The sequence below is a fragment of the Macrotis lagotis genome, chromosome 3, assembly GCF_037893015.1.
Source record: "Macrotis lagotis isolate mMagLag1 chromosome 3, bilby.v1.9.chrom.fasta, whole genome shotgun sequence".
In the NCBI taxonomy this organism is placed as follows: domain Eukaryota; kingdom Metazoa; phylum Chordata; class Mammalia; order Peramelemorphia; family Peramelidae; genus Macrotis; species Macrotis lagotis.
In genome coordinates this window covers 221,478,361-221,499,622 of record NC_133660.1, presented here as the reverse complement: position 1 = coordinate 221,499,622, position 21,262 = coordinate 221,478,361, and the positions used below count along the sequence as shown (strand labels likewise).

Sequence of the window (21,262 nt, the reverse complement as noted above, 5' to 3'; positions counted from 1 at the left end):
TCTTGTTATGTAGGTGATAATTTATACCTTACCTTCATTCTCTTCTCTCCCTTCAAACTTATCTTTTAATAACAGTTTGCTGAAGTTTGTTTCTAGCGTTTAGGTAGCAAAAAATGTTTGATACATATTTTTATATACAGGATGGTTTTTTTTTTTACCTTTTTGTTTTATATGCCCAGTTTTGGGGGCGGCTAGGTGGCACAGTAGGTAGAGCATTGGCCTTGGAGTCAGGAGTACTTGGGTTCAAATCTGGCCTCAGACACTTAATAATAATTACCTAGCTGTGTGGCCTTGGGCAACCCACTTAACCCCATTTGCCTTGCGAAAACCAATATTCCCAGTTTTGATGTCTTTGGATTAGAAATATAAATTTTTTATGGACTTTCGTAACATAATTCTACATTGTATTCCCAGTTGTTAAACTAATTCATAAATCCACTAACAGCATATTGATAAAACCTTTATTACCCACATCTATTGCAGTGTATTTCACCATCTCTACCATTCAGTAATTAAGAAAGCACAATCTATAAAAGCCCTTTTTATCAGACAGATATATCACTTCATACTCAAACCAGAGGAAATACAACAGTGAAATGAGCAGTAGATCAAGCTAATGAATGTTGTTATAAAATTTTTAAATGTTTATCTCAGCATGGTTACTACAGCCGTATGTATGTATGTATGTATGTATGTATGTATGTATATGTATTTGCCTAAATTCAATTTAAAATGTTTTTCTTTCTTTTGGATTTTGAAAGGCAGTGAGGTTAAGTAACTTGCCCATGGTTACACTACTAAGTAATTTGTAAGTGTCTGAGATCACATTAGAACTCAGATCCTCCTGACTCCAGGGCTGGTGCTTTATCTCCTACACCACCTAGCTGCCCCCAAATTCTTTTAAAATATTATATTCTTTTACTTTTATCTCTTAGGAGTATAAGAATAGAAGGTCACTTCCCTAACAAGGTCATATATATCTAAAAATTAAAAGCTTTCTTCCAAGAGAGAAATGTTCAGAAGAGAGGAAGAATAATAATTAAAAGTTCTGTTTTGGATATGTTGAGTAATGGAATAAATGAATTTTTCCAATAAATATTTGGTAATTACAAGAATTATTTCTCTCCCAGCTACTATTTAATATATTCTAGAAATGATGACAATTAATATAAGACAACAGAGAAAAATTAAAAGATGCAAATATTTTTGGAGAGATTATCAAATTATAACCTATTTGGATTGTTAATTGGAAAAGCTCAAAGAATAATCAGAGAAAGAAAATGAAATCACTAAAGATTTTGTTTAAAGTAGCAAAATAGAAACCTCTTGATAAAAATCAATTATTAAAAATGCCAAGATGGTCATGTTCTCAGATCTTTCAAACAACTAAGAAAAATTTTTAATATACTAGTTAAAAATAAATAAGGAAATCACCTTTAGACTATTCCACTTAGCCCATAGCTACACAGAAGGTCCTAGAATTCTGAAGAAACCCTAAGGTAACTAGGGTAGGGGGGAAAAACATGGAGAAGGAGAAAAGCTCCAAATGGAGTTCAACATGGCAAAAGTATCAGAAGAGCCCTAAGAAAAGACTATCCCAGGCTGACTCAGAAACCGCATGGTAGGTAGCTGCCCAGTGTGGGGAAACTCAGGCCCAGAAGTGGGGTGAGAAAGACCCAAGGCAGAATCTGATATATAGGACTGTCCTGAGCTCTGTGGCAAGAGAGAAGAGCCCAGTGTTGGAGCAACTCCAGTGACCCTTAGCAGTATCCTTAGCCAACGCACTCAGGTTCGGGCATGGCCTAAAATACCATTCAAGAATACAAGACCAGATCTTGACCCAAGCCTAACTCCAATGTCCTTTTCCAACCTAATAATTGAGACTGTTTGAGATGAGTAGCCCAAGCAAATTGTGGCATAAAACACTATGATGAAATGCTTTACATTGGAAAACACAGCAATGCCACATCAAATTCAAGTAAAACCTCAGAGAGAAAAAAAAAAAAATATATATATATATATATATATATATATATATATATATATATATATATATATATATATATGTCATGCCCACAAGGATAATAACTGGAAGAATATGAAACAAGGGATATAAAATGGGATACTAGAGAGGAAAAAGTGCCAAATTAGAACAGTGATAGGAAATTTCACTGAAAAATTAAATGCCCTGAAAACTAAAATGGATCACATAGAAAACAATGAATCAAGAAATAGTAAACCAAAATCAAATTATAAAAAAAACAACTGATTTGAAAAATGGTCAAGAAGAGGTAATCTAAACTATCAGACTGTTTGACAATCAAGACCAAAAAAAAGCCAAGTCAGCACATTTTAAGAAAATGAAAACTACCCCAAACTTTGAGAACCAAAGGACAAAGCAGTCAACTACTAAAACTCCCAGAAACATCTTAACCAAAATCCAGGACTTGTTTTATTTTGTATATAAGTAGCCAAAAAGAGTTCAGGTTAACTGGAAGCCATAACAAGGGTGACAGAAAATTAGCAGTTGCCCCTGCTATGAAAAAGAGATCTTAGAATGATATTTTAAAAGACAAGGGGTAAAGCTAATAACAAAAAAAAAAGTATAATTCTGTAGGGGGGGAAATGAATCTTTAATGAAATGATACATTTCCAACAGTTCTTGATGACAATGGCTAGATCCAAGTAGACAATTTGAAATAGAAATGCAAGACTAGAGAAACATAGAAGGGTCGTTTGGGATGACAAATTGTCAATATGATAATAGAGAATTAAGGCTTAAATGTCTCTCCAAACCCTAACATCTTTAAATATCATAGCAAAAGATAAGTATGCCTGATGCTGGGTTTCCATGAGATTTTGTTCTGTTTAGTGATCTCAAGGTAAGACAGAAATGGCAATGGCATGGTACTTTACCGGGAAAGGAAGAATTGGGCAAAGAAGATTTTTGCTATAACATAATAGAGTAGTACATGAGATAAAGTGCATTTGATTAAAGGGAATGGGTTCAAGGTTAATAGGTGTTCTATGAACCTTGCTTTGATCTAGAACAGAAAAAGGATGATTGAATACAATTACATCCACTCACACTTCTTCATAGTCCAGTTATCCCCTCCTTCCAACTCTAAAAAATAAAATACAAAAGAAGATTAGGAGAGAAGGATCTCAGATGATAATGATGTTTGTCTTTTGTTCTCAAAGAAGACCATGACATCAAGGAGGTGATACTATGACAAGCACATAATTTGGGGGGGGGGGCTGTGCTAAGTCACTAGTCATTTACTTTCACCTCCAGAACCATATGGGTCCAGTGGACAGCTATGAATCAGGATGACAAGAAATGACCTTGGATGCAAGGCAGTCAGGGTTAAGTGACTAGCCCAAGGTCACACAGTAGTGTCAAGTATTTGAGGCTGTATTTGAACTGCTGTTCTTCTGACTCCAAAGCCAGTGCTTTATCTACTGTGTCACTGTTATTAGTAAGATAATGATTATAAGCAAAACAAACCAAATATGAGAGCAGCATCAGGGAAACATTTGGAAAAGAAGAAGGTAAAAATCTGGCATCAAGGACTGGGTAAGATAAAGAGAAAAGCTGAGAAGGGGTGAATTCAGTCATTTTTGTAAATAAATCCCAGTTGTCAGGAAAAAAATCCATGTCTTCTATCTTCACTTTTTAAAATAAGGAAAGCAAGTAAAAAAGGAAAAAAATAGTACAAGAGAATAGAATGGGGGGAAATGACACATTTAACTGTTATTACCACATAGATATATAGGATAAACTTATTAAGTGGGAATGAAAAGCAGAATAAAATTTTTTTAAAATCCACTAATAAGCTGTTTACAAGAAACAAAAAGATTCAAAAAGAATCATAGTTAAGAGTGTAGAGCAGAATCTTTTTATGCTTCAGTTGATGCTAATGGTATTTACCCTTCAGTCTCAAAGAAGTCCATGATATCAGGTAGTTGATACATGACAAGCATGTGAATTGGATTTGAGTGACAGGATGCTGTGCTCAGTCATCAGCATCACTTTCTCCTCCAGAGCCATCTAGGTCCAGTGATCAGATAGGAATAAGGACAACTGGAGATTGCCCTGGGTGTGAGGCAGTCAGTGTTAAATGACTAGCCCAAGGTCACACAGTAAGTGTCAAGTATCAGATTTGAACTCTGGTGGTCCTAACTCCAGGGCTATTGCTTTATATTTCCTTTTTTTGTTGTTGTTTTGTTGCACCATCTAGCTACCCTTAATGCTTTAACTAAACTCATAAAAAGCAGAAATAATAATATGATTTTAGTTAAGGCAACATTAAGTGGAAGCTCAATTTACAAAAATAAGTACATTGTGTTATTCTTAAAGACACCATGAACAATTAATCTCTATCAATATTTTACTTTTTTTGTTGTAAAGTATATGATTATATATAGCATCTAATTGCTTAAAGGAGAAATTAAACAAGTAGAATTACACTAGTGACCCTTTCAGATATAGGAAAATCTAATTAAAAGATCAACCAAAAAGAGGTATTGGTCCAGACTAGAACTTTGGAAAAATTAGATATGAATGGGAGCAGTATCTTAACTGACAATGGCATCTTCACAATAACTAATTAAAGGGGGGGGGAACAGTGAACTGATAAAAGTGCATATGTGTTTGTTGGTCTTTTATTTTTTAGGGGAAGCAAAATCCTAATAAAATAGATATCCATTTAGGTTTTTTTTAGTTTGTTTTTTTTTTTTGCAAGGCAAATGGGGTTAAGTGGCTTGCCCAAGGCCACACAGCTAGGTAATTATTATAAGTGTCTGAGACTGGATTTGAACCCAGGTACTCCTGACTCCAAGGCCGGTGCTTTATCCACTATGCCACCTAGCCGCCCCCTGATATCCATTTAGTTAATCTCATTTTAAGAAAAGGGGAAACCCAAGTTTTTCATGTCAAAAATGAAAAAAAGAATTCAGAAAAATTGAAAAGGAAGCAAATAATTCTTAATAAAAATATAAAATAGTGAAATTAAAGAAAGAAAAAATAGACATTTTTACTATTGCAATGTCAGAAAAATGAATGTCATATATTATGAAAAAAGACTCCAATAACAGATGGATTTATAAATGAATTCTAGTAAACATTCAGTATGTTCTTGATGATGCCTCACCCAAGTAGACACAAAGCAGAGGAATAAAAGTATAGATTGGGAGAGTCAGGGGGACCTGAGTTCAAATCCATCAGATTCTTCTCATTAGCAGTGGGAACCCAGGCAAGTCACTTAACCCTGATTACCTCACTCAAAAAGAGAAAAGAAAAATATAGATCAAGCTAATGAGATGTAAAATTTTTTGATAAAAATATTAGTAAGCTATAATAACATATATGATAAAGTTCAATAATCATGTGAGATTAATACCAACAAATTCAATGTAAGTATTCATTATAATATAAATAATTAAAATCATTTTTTTTTTTCAATAAATGCTCAAAAGGCTTTGGACAAAAATCTTATACCCATTTCTATTAAAAATCACCAGAAAACATAGGAATAAAACAACAATAAGAAAACAGAAATTGAGATAATAAGCTTATTCAAGGGGGGGAATAAAATTGCTGGTTTTTAAAAATGATTTGATAAATTATTTTTAGAAAATACCAAAGAATTTACTAAAGAAGAAAGAAATACTTGAAATAATGAATTTGGCCAATTTCCAGCATATAAAATAATTCCATATAGGTCATTAGCATTTCTATGTGTTAGCCATCAAAGCCTAGTAGGAAAATCTAGAAAAAAAAATTGATTCAAAGAATTCCCCAAGTTTTCAATAAAGTATATTGGGACTGAATCTACCAAGACACACCCAGAGACAATATGAATCCTAATATCAAACATTTTGCTGAAATATAGGCCTAAATAATTGGAGAAAAACTGACTACATATGACTAATTTATATTGGAGGTCTGATAAAAACCACAGTACTACTTAAATAAAATTTCAGTGCAGTATGTTTTTGAAAATAGACAATGTTGAAATTTGTTTTGTTGGACCATACATATCTATTGAAAAGTTTAGTTTTATTTTATAACTAATGGAGGAAGGGGAAGGGAGCCATAAAAATGCTAATAGAAATAAATTTTAAGATTTTTTTAAATATGCAGGCATGAGCAAGGTAGCTCATTAAAAATTAACTCAGGAGAATTTCAAACTGTTGAAATTGAGTACTTATTAAGGAAACAGAAAGTGCTCTTGGCTATACATTTAAATTTATTGTAACTAAAAGACATATTTGTCCGCGTTTTTATGCATATTTCTCCAAGGACTGATTTTCATGTTTTTCTGTGTTTACATTTGCATTTTTAATATTTTGAAATCAGCAGAATAAGTGATTGATAATCGAAAATACTGGCACTTTTATGTTACATGGTAAGCCCCAATGGTAGTGTTTTTACTATACCATCATATCCTTCTGTGTTTTAGTGCATAGCTATAGAAACATAGTCAGATTTGGAACAAAGACAAAGCTCATTTGGTTGTTTCTGTACATGTTTTCTATCAAAGTGCATATACCACAAAATTGGTAGATCATATTTAATTACTCAAGATTGGTTACAAGAAAAAAACCGAGGGGATTTCTTAAGGTTGACTGTTGTTTTGCAAATAAGAGTTTTCAGAATTGCTTACTTACAAGTTAATTAGTGATTAAAACCAAAGAATTTATTGAAATTAAACAAGTGTGTGGGGGGAAGACATGATAAAAAAAATTTTATGAAGTAAGTGTATATATATATATTTATATTATAAACATAAATATATAAATATATACATACATGTGTGTGTGTGTGTAACATGGAACTTAACCTAGCCAGACACCTGAGCAATACTTCACAATAAATGAAGCCTTAAAATGGAGAGTGACAAATCACATTTCATGATTTTGATTCATTAATATATTAAAATACTAAAATTGTCAAGGATAACTACTGGGTCTATACCCTGAAGAGATGATGAAAAAGGGTAAAAATATCACTAGTACAAAAATATTTACAGTATCCCTGTTTTTGGTGACAAAGAATTGGAAATTGAGTGAATATCCGTCACTTAGAGAATGACTGAACAAATTGCAGTATACATATATTATGGAACACTATTGTTCTATTAGAAGCCAGGAGGGATGGGAATTCAGAGAAGCATAGGATTTGCATGAACTGATGCTGAGCAAATTGAATAGAACCAGAACATTCTACACCCTAACAGCAATGGAGGGGGGTGATCAATCTTTTTTTTTTAAGGTTTTTGCAAGGCAAATGGGGTTAAGTGACTTGCCCAAGGCCACAGAGCTAGGTAATTAAGTGTCTGGGGCCTTATTTGAACTCAGGTACTCCTGACTCAAGGGCCAGAGCTCTAGCCATTGAGCCACCCAGTCACCCCTGGTGATGGTCAATCTTAATGGACTTGCTCATTCCATCAGTGCAACAGTCAGGCACAATTTTGGGGTATCTGCAATGGAGCATACCCATCTGTATCCAAAGAATTGTGGCGTTTGAACAAAGACCAATGACTGTTAACTTTAACTTAAAATTGTCAAGGAGAGTTACCATATAAAATTAGGCAAAATGCTAGAATTCATTTGGAGGAATAGATTATCTTTAGTCTTAAGGAAAATAGGTTTTAGAGAATCAAGTTTGAAAAATTACAGAATTGTCAGTTCATAGATTATATTATAAAGCAGTACTAATCAAAATATTTTTACTAGTTTAAAAAATAAAAGTAATAGCATTAGTATTGCAATCATTAGATTGTAAGTTCCTTGAGGCCCTAGTTTTTGCCCCTTTTGTATTTGCAGCCTTTGATATACCCACTGTTTATCATAAATTTCCCTGCAAAATAGGTTTGACAGAAATTGGTTAGATCATCAATAATTTACACCATACCATGGCAGCTCCTAGTGTATGCATGACCTTAAATGTAAAAGATTATATCACCTTAATTAAAAAAAGGCACCTTTTCAGATCTTTTGAAAAGAAATTTTTTTGAGACCAAAAAATTTGAATCATCAGACACAGAAATTTTAATTTTATAAAAATTGAAAAGATTTTACACAAAAGAAAGTCATTTAAAATGAGTTTTTAAATTGATATTTGTCTTGTACATTACCATTATTTCCCTTTATACCCTTCTCTTTCCACTCAGTTATTACATATAACAATTTTTTCATGAGAATAAAAAGATGGAAAGATTTAGTATAACTGATCACTACAATGAAAAGTGCAAATGTGTAGAATGTATCTCATTCAAGAACCTCTCACTCCTGTGAAGTGTATTTTCTCTTAGCTCTTTGGATACCTGCTTGTTCCATTTAATTTAGCAACTTTCACTTCTTTGTGTTTATTAATGTTTATAAGTCATTATGTATGTTATTTTCTTGAATAATCTCTTCATCAGTTCATGAAGATCTTTCCATTCATAGTTTTCATTATATTCCTCATTTTTTATAGCATGGTAATAATCATTAAATTTGGATACCACAATTTGTTTAACCCTTTCCTCACTCATTTGGGAATACTTTGTTTTACTTTCTTTGCTATATTAGAAAAATACTACCCATATTTTTTTTGTGTATTTATTATCTAAGGATTTTTTTTTTTCTGTTTCCATCACAAAGACATTATGGACCTTTGGATAAATTATATCTCCCTCTTTTGCTAAATACCTAAGGAAAGTATTCTACTCTTTTCTGGTTCAGTTAGGGTTTAAGTATGAAATGGGTCGTTAAAAAATGGTCACGTAATATGTAATGTTGTAGGCAAATTCCCTTTTGTGATGGTGTATATAATAAAAAATATTTCACCAGTTTTGAAATGTTCAGTGCCCAGAATTTCACTTTCATAAATGTGGCTAAATTAATAGTACCAAACGTTAATATAATGCTTTGAAGTTTATACAGCACTTTATGTGTATTTTTTCATTTGAACCTCATTTAACCTGGTGAAGTAATATCATCGTCATTACAATCTCTGTTTAACACATGAGAATTTAGGCTTGGGAAGATAGATGATTTTTCTGCGTTTGAATTTGAATCCAGGATGTCTTGATTCCATGCTTTATGTATTCTAGTACCTCAGGTTGCCTCTTGGGGAAAAGGACTTAGTTTCAAGGAGTTAGCAATAACTGAGCCTGTGATTCAATTCTTAAGATCATAGAATTTAAAGCTGGAGTAAAAATTTGAGAGCCTGCTGTACAGCTATGATCTTTTTTAAGAAAGATTTTATTTATTTTACAGTTATTTATTTATTTTACAGTTTTTCCCCTAATCTTGCTTCCCATCCCCCACCCCACCCCCACAGAAGGCAGTTTGTTAGTCTTTACATTGTTTCCATAGTATGCATTGATTTAAATTGAATGTGGTGAGAGAGAAATCATATTCTTAAGGAAGAAACAAAAAGTATGAGTTGTAACAGAATTACATAATTAGATAACTTTTTAAAAAATTAAAGGTAATAATCTTTGATCTTTGTTCAAACTCCACAGTTCTTTCTCAGGATACAGATGACATTCTCCATCACAGATATTCCAAAATTGTGCCTGATTGTTGCCCTGTTGGTATGAGCAAGTCCATTAAGGTTGATCATCACTCCCATGTTGCTGTTAGGGTGTACAATGTATCACTCAGCATCAGTTCATGCACATCCTTCCAGGCTTCCCTGAATTTTCATCCCTCCTGGTTTCTGATGTAACAGTAGTGTTCCATAACATACGTATACTGCAATTTGCCCAGCCATTCCCTAAATGATGGAAATTCACTCAATTTCCAATTCTTTGCTACCACAAACAGGACTGCTATGAATATTTTTGTAAAAGTGATGTTTTTACCCTTTTTTCATAATCTCTTCAGGGTGTAGACCTAGTAGTGGTATTACTGGATCAAAGGGTATGCACATTTTTGTTGCCTTTTGGGTGTAATTCCAAATTGCTCTCCAGAAAGATTAGATGAGTTCACGGCTCCACCAACAGTGTGTTACTGTCCCAGATTTTCCACATCCCTTCCAACATTGATCATTGTCCTTTCTGGTCATATTGGCCAGTCTAAGAGGTGCTCAGAGATGGTTTCATTTGCATTTCTCTAATAATTTAGTGATTTAGAGCTATTTTTCATATGACTATTGATTGCTTTGATTTCCTTAGATGTAAATTGCCTTTGCATATCCTTTGACCATTTGTCAATTGGGGAATGGCTTGTCTTTTTTTTTTTTGAAAATTTGACTCAGTTCTCTGTACATTTTAGAAATGAGTACTTTGTCAGAAATACTGGTTGTAAAAATTGTTTTCCAATTTAATATATTTCTTTTGATCTTGGTTACATTGGTTTTGTCTGTGCAAAAGCTTTTTAATTTAATGTAATCAAAATTGTCTAGTTTATTTTTAATGATCTCTATCTCTTCCTTAGTCATAAACTGCTTCCCTTTCCATAGATCTGCCAGGTAAACTATTCCTTGATCTCCTGGTTTGCTTATAATTTTGTTTTTTATGTCTAGATCCTTTATCCATTTTGATCTTATCTTGAGTTAGGGTGTGAGGTGTTGGTCTAATCCAAGTTTCTGCCATACTAACTTCCAATTTTCCCCAACTGTTTTTATTGAAGAGAGAGTTTTTATCCCACTAGGTGGACTCTTTGGGTTTATCAAACAGCAGATTTCTATAATCACTTCCTGCTATTGTACCTAGTCTATTCCACTGATCCACCACTCAGTTTCTTAGCCAATACCAGACAGTTTTGATGACTGATGCTTTATAATATAAATTTAGATCTGGTAAGGCTAAGCTCATCTTTTGCACTTTTTTTTTTCATTAAGTCCCTGAACATTCTCGACTTTGTATTTCTCCATATAAATTTACTTAAACTTTTTTCTAACTCAATAAAGTAATTTTTTGGAATTTTGATTGGTAGGGCACTAAACAAGTAGTTTAATTTTGGCAGAATTGTCATTTTTATTATATTAGCTCAGCCTATCCATGAGTAGTTGATTTTTGCCCAGTTACTTAAATCTGATTTCATTTGTGTGAGAAGTGTTTTTGTAATTGTTTTCAAAAAGTTTCTCAGTCTGCCTTGGCAGATATTTTATATTGTCTGAAGTTACTTTGAATGGGATTTCTCTTTCTAGCTCTTTCTGCTGTATCTTGCTAGTCTTATGTAGAAATGTTGAGAAATTATGTGAGTTTATTTTATATCCTGTAACCTTGCTTAAGTTGCTAATTATTTCTAGTAAGTTTTTTTTGATGATTTTTGGGATTCTCTAGGTATACCATCTTGTCATCTGCAAAGAATTATTTTTTTCTCTTCCTTCCCTATCCTTATTCCTTTGATTTCTTTTTCTTCTCTTATTGCTGAAGTTAGCATTTCTAATACGATTCTGAATAGTAGTAGTGATGATAATGGGCACCCGTGTTTCATCCCTCATCTTATTGAGAATGCCTCTAGCCTATCCCCATTGCATATAATGCTTGTTGATGGTTTCAGATAGGTACAGTTTATTATTCTAAGGAACAATCCAATTTATTCCTGTATTTTCTAGTGTTTTTAGTTGGAATGGGTGCTGCATTTTTTCAAAAGCTTTTTCAGCATCTGTTGATATAATCATGATTTCTGATAGATTTGTATTGATATAATTAATTATACTGACAGTTTTCCTAATATTGAAACAACCCTGCATTCCTGGGATAAATCCTACTTGATCATAATTTATTATCCTAGTGATAACTTGTTATAGTTATTTTGCTAAGATTTTTATGTAAGATTTTTGCACCTTTATTCATCAGGGAGATAGGTCTATAATTTTCTTTCTCTGTTTAACTCTTCCAGGTTTAGGTATCAGCACCATATTGGTGTCATAGAAAGAGTTAGGCAGGGTTCCATCTTCTATTTTTCCAAAGAATTGGAGCCAGTTGTTCCTTAAATTTTTTTTTTTTTTTTTTTTTTTAGGTTTTGTCAAGGCAAATGGGGTTAAGTGGCTTGCCCAAGGCCACACGGCTAGGTAATTATTAACTGTCTGAGACCAGATTTGAACCCAGGTACTCCTGACTCCAAGGCTGGTGCTTTATCCACTACGCCACTACGCCACCCCTCCTTAAATGTTTGATAGAATTCACTTGTGAATCCATCTGACCCTGGAAATTTTTTCTTAGGGAGTTCAATAATGGCTTGTTGAATTTCTTTTTCTGAGATAGGGCTGTTTAGGTATTTATTTAATTTTCTCTTCCTTTAACCTCATCCATTTCACTTAGATTAACAAATTTATTAGCATAGAGGTGGGCAAAAATAATTCTGCATTATTACTTTAATTTCCTCATTGGTGGTGAGTTCACCTTTTTCATTTATGATACTAGTAATTTTGTTTTCTTCTTTTTTATAATCAAATTAACCAGAGATTTATCAATTTTATTGTTTTTTTTTATAAAACCAACTCTTTATTTATTCATTCAATAGTTTTCTTGCTTTCGATTTTATTAATTTCTCCTTTAATTCTTAGAATTTCTAATTTGGTATTTAATTGGGGGTTCTTTCTCTAATTTTTTTAATTGCATATTTAGTTCATTTATTTCCTCCTTCTCTAATTTATTCATGTAAGCATTTAAAGTTATAATATATCCCCTGACAGCCTCCTTGATTGTATCCCATAGGTTTTTGTATGTTGTTTAATTATTGTCATTATCTAGGCTGAAATAATTTAATTCATTCTATAATTTGTTGTTTGATCCACTCATTCTTTAAAATGGGGTTATTTAGTTTCCAATTAGTTTTGGGTCTATATCTCCCAGGTCCAATATTGTGTGTGATTTTTATTGCATTATGTTCTGAGAAAGATAAATTCACTATTCCTGCCTTTCTGTAGTTGATTATTAGGTTTTTATATCCTAGTACATGGTCAATTTTTGTGTAAGTGCCATGTACACATTGCAGAAAAGAAAGTATATTCCTTTCTATCCCCATTCAGTTTCCTGCATAAATCTATCATGGCCAGGTTTTCTGACAATCTGTTTACCTCCTTAATTTCCTTCTTGTTTATTTTATTGTTAGATTTATCTAAATCTGAGAGCAGGAGGTTGAGATCTCCCACTAGTAGAGTTTTGCTGTCTTTGTCTTCTTGTAAGTCCTACATATATGATCTTTATAGCCAATCTATAAAACAGTCATACACACAAAATTAAGTAAAATATAATGGATATGTAAAGTAAAAGAAGAACAAAGTAATTGGAGTGGTGTGCAATGGTCTGAACTGTACCAGTATTATCAAACCTAGACTTTGGAAGGACATAGTGGTTGATTTTAGATTTTCCCTTCCCTCCCTAGCAGCCATATGTTTTGGATTTTGTTTTGGTTTTGTTTTTTTTACAAGGCAATGGGGTTAAGTGACTTGCCTAAGGTCACATAGCTAGGTAATTTTTAAGTGTCTGTGGTCTGATTTGAATTCAGGTACTCCTGAATCCAGGGCCGGTCCTCTATCCACTGAGCCACCTAGCTGCCCCCACTAGCAGTCATTCTTACTAAAACACAAACTGATCAATCATTTAACAGTTTGCTTTTCCTTGTCATACAAAAGTGACTTGTAAATGTTATGCACTTCTATAATTGTGTACTACTATTATTATTTTTGGGCAGGTAGTTTTTGAATGAGACCTTTTTTTAAAAATTGATTTTATTTTTTTATTTATGTAAGGCAATGGAGTTAAGTGACTTACCCAAGGACACACAAGTAGGTAATTATTTAGTATCTGAGGCTGGATTTAAACTCGGGTCCTTCTGACTCCAGGGCCAGTGTTCCATCCACTGTACTACCTAGTTGCCTCCTGAATGAGACATTTTAAGTAGAGGTTATCTGTATGACTATAAGAAAGAGTTGGGAGACTGTCAATGTTAAACAGTGCTGAGATAGTGGTTTTTATTAAAGCTACAATTACAGAATAAACAAATTAATAGCATTTTCATAATACAGATTTTAAAATATAGTAGAGAAATCCCATCAAAGTAGCTTAAAAATTAATAAAATTAAGGTTGCCTCATGAAATGTTGAACAATATTTCATAGTTTCATAGTGAAAAATAAGTTTTATGATTTCATCTTGAAAAATGAAACTGGACAGTAACAACATATTGTATAAATATTTATTAAGTAACTCCTCTATGCCCAGCCCTGGAGTTAAAAGAATAAAATGAAGAAGGCATTACCCTCAATAAGTTTATATTCTATTAGATATTTCATTTTACTTTATGTAATAAATTTTTGATTATATTCGCAACTATACTCTATTATTAAAAAACAAAATATATCAAGTGTTTTGAGGGATGGCATATATTTTTTCCAAAAATATTTGAAGTAGCTTCATAACATTTTATCTCAGCTTTGAATTTGTTACACGATTATAATTAGGGTTATTTATGCATAAATATTAGAAAGTTACATACAGTTTCCCAAAAGGCCTCTCAGTTTTTTGATTTTTGGAACATTCTCCTTTGAAGCTCAATTTCGGTCAGAGACTGATGAGTTTTGGCAGTGTTGGAAGGATATGCTGATGGTGATAACAAAAGGATAGCAACTGGTGTTAAGTGTAGAAGGATGATTGAATGGATGTGGTATCTGATATTTACAAATAGTCAGTATATTTATAAATGTTTTGACTTAATTAAGAGAGCTTTCACTTTACTAAGCAACCCCTAATAGGGTGATATCAAGAAGACCTTTTCAGTTCCCTTCCATTATTGATGTTGATCTTGAGAAAATCATTTCATCTCTCAGCACATTAGTTATCTCTCTTGAGTAGATAGATAGCAATAGAATTGCTGCTATGCATTGATAGTAAGAAGAATTTGCTTAATTTGGATTTCTTTACATCATCGATATCAGAGATAGTAACCAAAACAATATAGTCTCAAAATTTCTTACAGAAAGAGATTCAGATAATTAATACTTAGATAATAAGGATTACCTGTTTGTCATGTTCTGACCCTTCTTTCATTTTTCATTCTTGTTGTATATTCTCATTTATAGCTTTTTGAATATTAAGTTGTTTTCTCCTGTGTGTGAAGTTTTTCATTGCACTTCTAAGTGAGTTAAGCTTTAGGGTTACTCTTTCTCAGCCTGTGGATTCTGTTGAGCTGTAGTATCACATTATTTCCAATGCTTCTAGATACTTATGTAAAATGATTTCCAGTTATATGGTAATTAGACTCTCTGATACTTGCCATTTTTCTAGGGAGACTAATAGTTTTCAGATTGTTACTTTATATCAAAAACTTTAGCTCCTTTTGTGAAGTTGTAACATTTCAAAGTGCTGTTTTTATTTTATCATTTCTTTAATTCACTTTGTTTTTCTGTCACCAAATTTGTTTTCTTTTCATATTTTCCTAGGAGAATCCTGTAAGTTTATCGATATTCTTTTCTTTTCTACATTGTTGATTTTCATTAATCTATAATTCTTCCTTAATATTATGCCTAATCTTATATTATTACAGAGCTCTTTGGCTTGCTAATATAATTCTAAACAATTTTGAAGTTTCTTGCCATAAAATCTTTCTCAGTTCTGGAATATCATTGTCAAAATCTTACTTCCCCCTGAAGATTTTTTACACTTTCTTTATCCTGTGGGGGCTTTTTATGTTTTCACCTGTCATATGTTTTTCCTGTGAGAATCCTCATTTGTCCCTTTTTTCCTTTTCTTTTCCTTTTTTTATTTGACATAGTTGATATTGTTTTAGTGTAGTTACTTATTCATAATCACTCTCTTTTCTTTCTTGCTAGAAGTTCCACTTACTATAATCTCCTGGTAGTTTCAGTTCTTTGTGTTCATTCCATCATTTCCAGAGATACTGAGCCTTTTAAGTTTTTGCCATAGTAGATAGTTTGCAATCTTTAAATGTCCTGTAGAGTTCTACAAATGTAATGAAGCATAATTTTCTCTTCATTTTTGACTTTAAATTTTCTCTCTCTCCCTTTCATTCTGTTCCCCCCTACTACTTCTCCCAATGAGTTTCTTATACTATGGACACTGAATTTTTAAGTATGAATATTTAAACCACTTTAAATTCTTATTTCTCTGATTTTCATTCAAAAGGCTCTAGTTTTTTAAACACTGATTTCTTCTAGGAATAAAAATTGTATAGAGGCTATATCAATAGAAAAATCTTTATTTCATTTATCTTAATTTAAGTCATTTTATACACCCCTTGGACATACTTTGTGGAACTTAAATCTCCATATTTGCCTTTGTGAATACTGAACTTTATTATTTGGATTATTATGCAAATTATACTATGACTGGGAAAGACCATAATGAAGAATGCATAATCTTGTAGCTATTGTCTGTTTTAGTCATCTATGTATTTAGGACATATACTTCAACATTGGATCCTTCCATTATGTGCAGTCTTAGAATGCTGTAAAATAATTTTGGTTACCTTGTAGTTTACTGTTTGTCCCCACATCATTAAATGTCAGCTAACATCTAAAAGTACCCATATAGCCATAATGTTCCAGATTGCACTTTAGGAAAAAAAGAGATTGCTGTAAGTTTATGGTAAAATGAGTTTTGTGAGGTTTTTATAAATGGAGGGTAAAAAAAATGGAGTGTCTTTGTCTGTATGGTTGTGGCATTGGTTCTAGAAAATCAGAAACAATCAGTAATATTTTGTTTCCAAACAGATCCTTATATAATGATAGAGCATATGCTACATTTTCAACTTAGTTTTTTAAAATAAAATTTTAAAACATCTTAAAATATTTTCTCTTTAGTAACTATAAAATTCATTTCTTTGACTTCTGAATGCCTTGTTTTTATGTGTTTTTAAATCTAGAACCAAGATTTTCTTTTGCACACCCCTCTTGGAAATAGTGGATCACAGCAAGAATCGGTAGGAGGAGGGAGAATTACTGTTGGAGCACAGACGGTACCCTCTGCAGATCTCAGTAATTCCACATCTTCAGATATAGCGTGTAATTGTGAGGCATGTAATGAACGAAGGTGAGAGACATTTGTCATTTTTCTTTGGCTGCTTTTCAACTGTGGAATGATGGCAACTCAAAATTAGCTGAGATAAACTCATGCATGATCCATCATTGGGAAATAAAATGTTAGAATCATAAGAAGTAACCATTCTCCAGTTCACCAAAACATCTGGTGGTGCTAATACTAATTATGTATTGGTGACAAAATACATGTATATATACGTTTAACATATTTACAGATTAGTCATTTTCTGAATAAGGAATTAAGAGTAAGGGAAAAGAAAGACAACCATCCGATAGGAAGGAAAAACAAGAGAAATTTTTAAGCAGTGAACATAGTGTTCATTCAGATTCTGTAATTTGTTTTTTGGGTTTTGTTTTGTTTTGTTTTTTCCTCTGGACGTGGATAGCTTTGTCCATAACACATGTTCCATTGTCCTAGTCCTCTGAACTGCTGAGAAGAGGATATGCATCCATCAGGGTTTATCAACTCACAATGTTAATGTGTACAATGTTTTCTTGGTTCTGCTCCTTTTGCTCAGCATCATTCTAATTTGTTCCATGCCTTTCTGGAGTCTGGAGTCTGACCATTCATGGTTTCTTATAAAACAGTAATATGCCATAACATTCATATATCATAACTTGTTCAGCCATTCCTCAATTGATGAGAGTTCCCTCAATTTCCAGTTCTTTGCCACTACAAAAAAGGGCTATGAATATTTTGAAACATGTAGGACTTTTTCCGATTTTTTAATGATTTCATCTGGATACCAGCCTAATATTGGTATTGCTGGGTTAGAGGGTATGTTTAATTTTGTTGCTCTTTGGGCATAGTTCCATTTTACTCTCTGTAGTGGGTGGAGCAGTTCACAACTCCACAAACAGTGAATTAGTGTTCCAATCCTCCCATAACCTCTTCAACATTGATCATTTTCCCTTTTTGTCATCTTAGTCAATTTGATAGATGTGAAGTGGTTCCTAATAGTTGTTTTAATTTGTATTTCTCTGAAGCTTTGTGTGTTTTGGTTTTTTGTTTTTTTTTTAGGTTTTTGCAAGGCAGTGGGGTTAAGTGGCTTGCCCAAGATCACACAGCTAGGTAATTATTAAGTGTCTGAGGCCGAATTTGAACTCAGGTACTACTAACTCCAGGGCCAGTACTCTATCCACTGCATCACGTAGCTGCCCCAGCTCTGTTTTTTTTTTTTTTTTTTTTAATTTTATTTATTTAAGGTATGCGGTTAAGAGTGACATGCCTAAGATCACACAGCCAGGCTAGTGTTGGAGGCCAGATTTGAACTCAGGTCCTCCTGACTCTGGGGCTAATGCTCTCTCCACTGCACCCCTAATTTACATTTCTTTAATCAATAATGATTTAGAGCATTTTTTATGATTATAGCTTTAATTTCTTCATTTAAAACTGCCTGTTTATATCCTTTGAGCATTTGTCAACTAGGGAATGCCTTGTAAACTTAAATTTTTTCAATTCTGTATATATTTTAGAAATGAAATCTTTATCAGAAATCTTAGCTGTGGAAATTGTTTCCCAGCTTTTTGTTTTACTTCTGATCTTGGCAGTTTTTATTTTATTAGTGCAAAACCTTTTTAATTTAATATAGTCAAAAATCATCCCTTTTGCTATTCACCATATCCTCTCTTTCTTGTTTGGTCATAATTTTCTTCCTTTTCCATAGATCTGACAGTGTTTTTGATCTGCTTAATTGGTCTATGGTATTGTCCTTTATGGCTACATCCTGTACTCATTTTGAACTTATTTTGCTATAGAGTATGAGATGTGGGTTTATGACTAGTTTTTGTCATACTGTTTTCCCGTTTTCCCAACAATTTTTGTCAGATAGTGAGTTCTTAACCCAGAAACTAATGTCTTTGAGTTTGTCAAGTAGTAGATTATTGTAGTCATTTACTACTGTTTCTTTTGTACCTATCCAATCGACTGGTCTGTTACACTATTTTTTTTTAGATTTTTTTTTTCAAGGCAATGGGGTTAAGTGGCTTGCCCTAGGCCACATAGCTAGGTCATTATTAAGTGTCTGAGGCCGGATTAGAACTCAGGTGTTCCTGACTCCAAGGCCAGTGCTCTATCCACTGCCCACCTAGCTGCCCCTGTTACACTATTTCTTAACCAGTACCAGGCAGTTTTGATGCCTTCTGCTTTATAGTATAGTTTCAGTTAGATCAAGGCACCTTCTTCTATAATTTTTTTCATCAGTTCCCTTGATATTCTTGACCCTTTGTTGCTCCAGATGAATTTTTTTTACTGTTTTTTCTAGTTCTGATTTATTTGGTAGTTTGATTGGTATCACATTGAATAAACAATTTAATTTGGGTAGAATTGTCATTTTTATTATATTAGCTTGATCTAACTATGGACAGTTGACAGTTCCAATTGTTTCTATCTAACTGTATTTGTATGAAAAATATTTTTTAATTGTGTACATACAGTTTCTGAGTTCGTCTTGGAAGGTAGATTCTCAAGGGTTTTATGTTGTCTCCAGTGACTTGAAATGGAATTTCTCCTTCTATCCCTTGCCCTTGGATTTTGTTGTTCATTTAAATAAATGTTGATGATTTATGTGGGTTTATTTTATATCCTGCTACTTTGCTGAATGTGTTAATTGTTTCAAGTAATTTTTAGATGATTTCCTCAAGTTCTCTAAGTATACCATCATTTGATAACAGTTTAAAAAATATTTATGTAGCTCTTACTGGCTTCCTGGTGCTGAGTAAGTAATTCAAGAAGTGTAAGACATGTTCTTTCTCATAGAATTTACAAATTAATTACTTAAGTGGTACTCAAAATTATAAAAGCCATAGTCAGAGAATAATAAAGTCTTAAAAGAGGAGTGGACCCTGAAAGTTCTATACTTAGCCTACTCAAAATCACGGTATGTTATGCTATAAGAAATTTCTTGGACTAGACAGTTTTAATAATATCTGAAGTGTTTTTTTATTTCTCATCCTTCATTAAAGAGTTCTTTCTAATTTCTAAGTGAAATCCACCTTTTAAATTTTCTTAATTTTATCCATGATATCAAGAGACAACTGTTGAGCACTGGCTTTCTACTTTTAATTTTTAATCTACTTCTAATTTTTCATTTATTCACATCAGTTTGATTTAAGCATTTGTTAGTATTTAGGCTTTACCAGGTACTTTAACTGCTAATTCAAAAGTGGTACATTCTCTGTCCTTAACAGTATAATATTTAATCTCTTGTTTTTCTTTTCCATAGCTCAGGACTTTTTAACCTTTCTGAAAAGTCACTAATTATTAAAGTTTAAACAAATATAGGAACAGCTGGTTTTGTACTTTAAGATTTTATTGGGTCCAAGAGACAAAGGAAGAATTTTAACAAATTATATTTTCCCTTTTCTGTCCTTCAGTATCATATGCACCACTAGTAATATATTAATCAATATGGTATCATAAATATTTCATGTGATTCTAATATTTAACAGGGAAATTTCAGCAGAGACTGAACGAGAATCCCAGCAACTTCAGAATTACTGGTCAGAAGTACGATATATGGTTCGATGTATATATCGTCAAGCTGGTACCCCTTTGGCAGATGACCAAGACCAATCTCTAGTGCCTGATAAAGAGGGCATGAAGGAGTTGGTGGATAGGTATGTATTCTTTCCCTCCTTTTTTTTTGGTCCCACAAAGCAAGCTATTATCTTAATGGCTACTGTCTTTTCTTATACCTAAATACATGAATTCAAAGGGTATTTACTGTAAGAATCTTTTATCTCCATTACCTCTTAATTTTTTTTTTTTTTTTTGGAAAGACAATGGGGTTAATTGGCTTGCCCAAGGCCACACGGCTAGGTAATTATTAAGTGTCTAAGACCGGATTTGAACTCAGGTACTCCTGACTCCAGGGCTGGTGCTGTATCCACTGTGCCACCTAGCTGCCCCTACCTCTTCATTCTTGTTGGGCATTTATTATTGCTAGTTTGTGATACACATTGTCTTATCATAAATGCTTTGTATTTATATTGATATTGGGCATTATTTTGAGATTTTTTTTTTTTTTTTTTTTTAGGTTTTTGCAAGGCAGATGGGGGTTAAGTGGCTTGCGCAAGGCCACAGAGCTAGGTAATCACTAAGTATCTGAGGCCACATTTGAACTTGGGTACTCCTGTCTCCAGGGCTGGTGCTCTATCCTCTGTGCCACCTAGCTGCCCCATGGCCATTATTTTGAAATACTTTCAGTGCTGTGCCAAGTCCTAGACACGAACCTAACTGAAAGCATACATGTGTATA

The 21,262-nt window shown here is 32.9% G+C and overlaps 1 protein-coding gene across 4 annotated transcripts in view; it reads left to right on the top strand.

The window, feature by feature from the left end:
• The window catches only part of FAM193A (family with sequence similarity 193 member A), a 213,116-nt gene that overhangs the window by 104,349 nt on the left and 87,505 nt on the right, over positions 1 to 21,262 (top strand). For all 4 annotated transcript variants that reach the window (XR_012477109.1, XM_074229911.1, XM_074229910.1 and 1 more), the window contains 2 exons: positions 16,830 to 16,996; positions 20,455 to 20,622. Coding sequence is in view for 3 of the 4 variants with exons in the window: in XM_074229910.1 (XP_074086011.1) it covers positions 16,830 to 16,996; positions 20,455 to 20,622 (335 nt within the window). In the remaining variant the exon portion in view is untranslated. The remainder of the gene's footprint in view (positions 1 to 16,829; positions 16,997 to 20,454; positions 20,623 to 21,262) is intronic.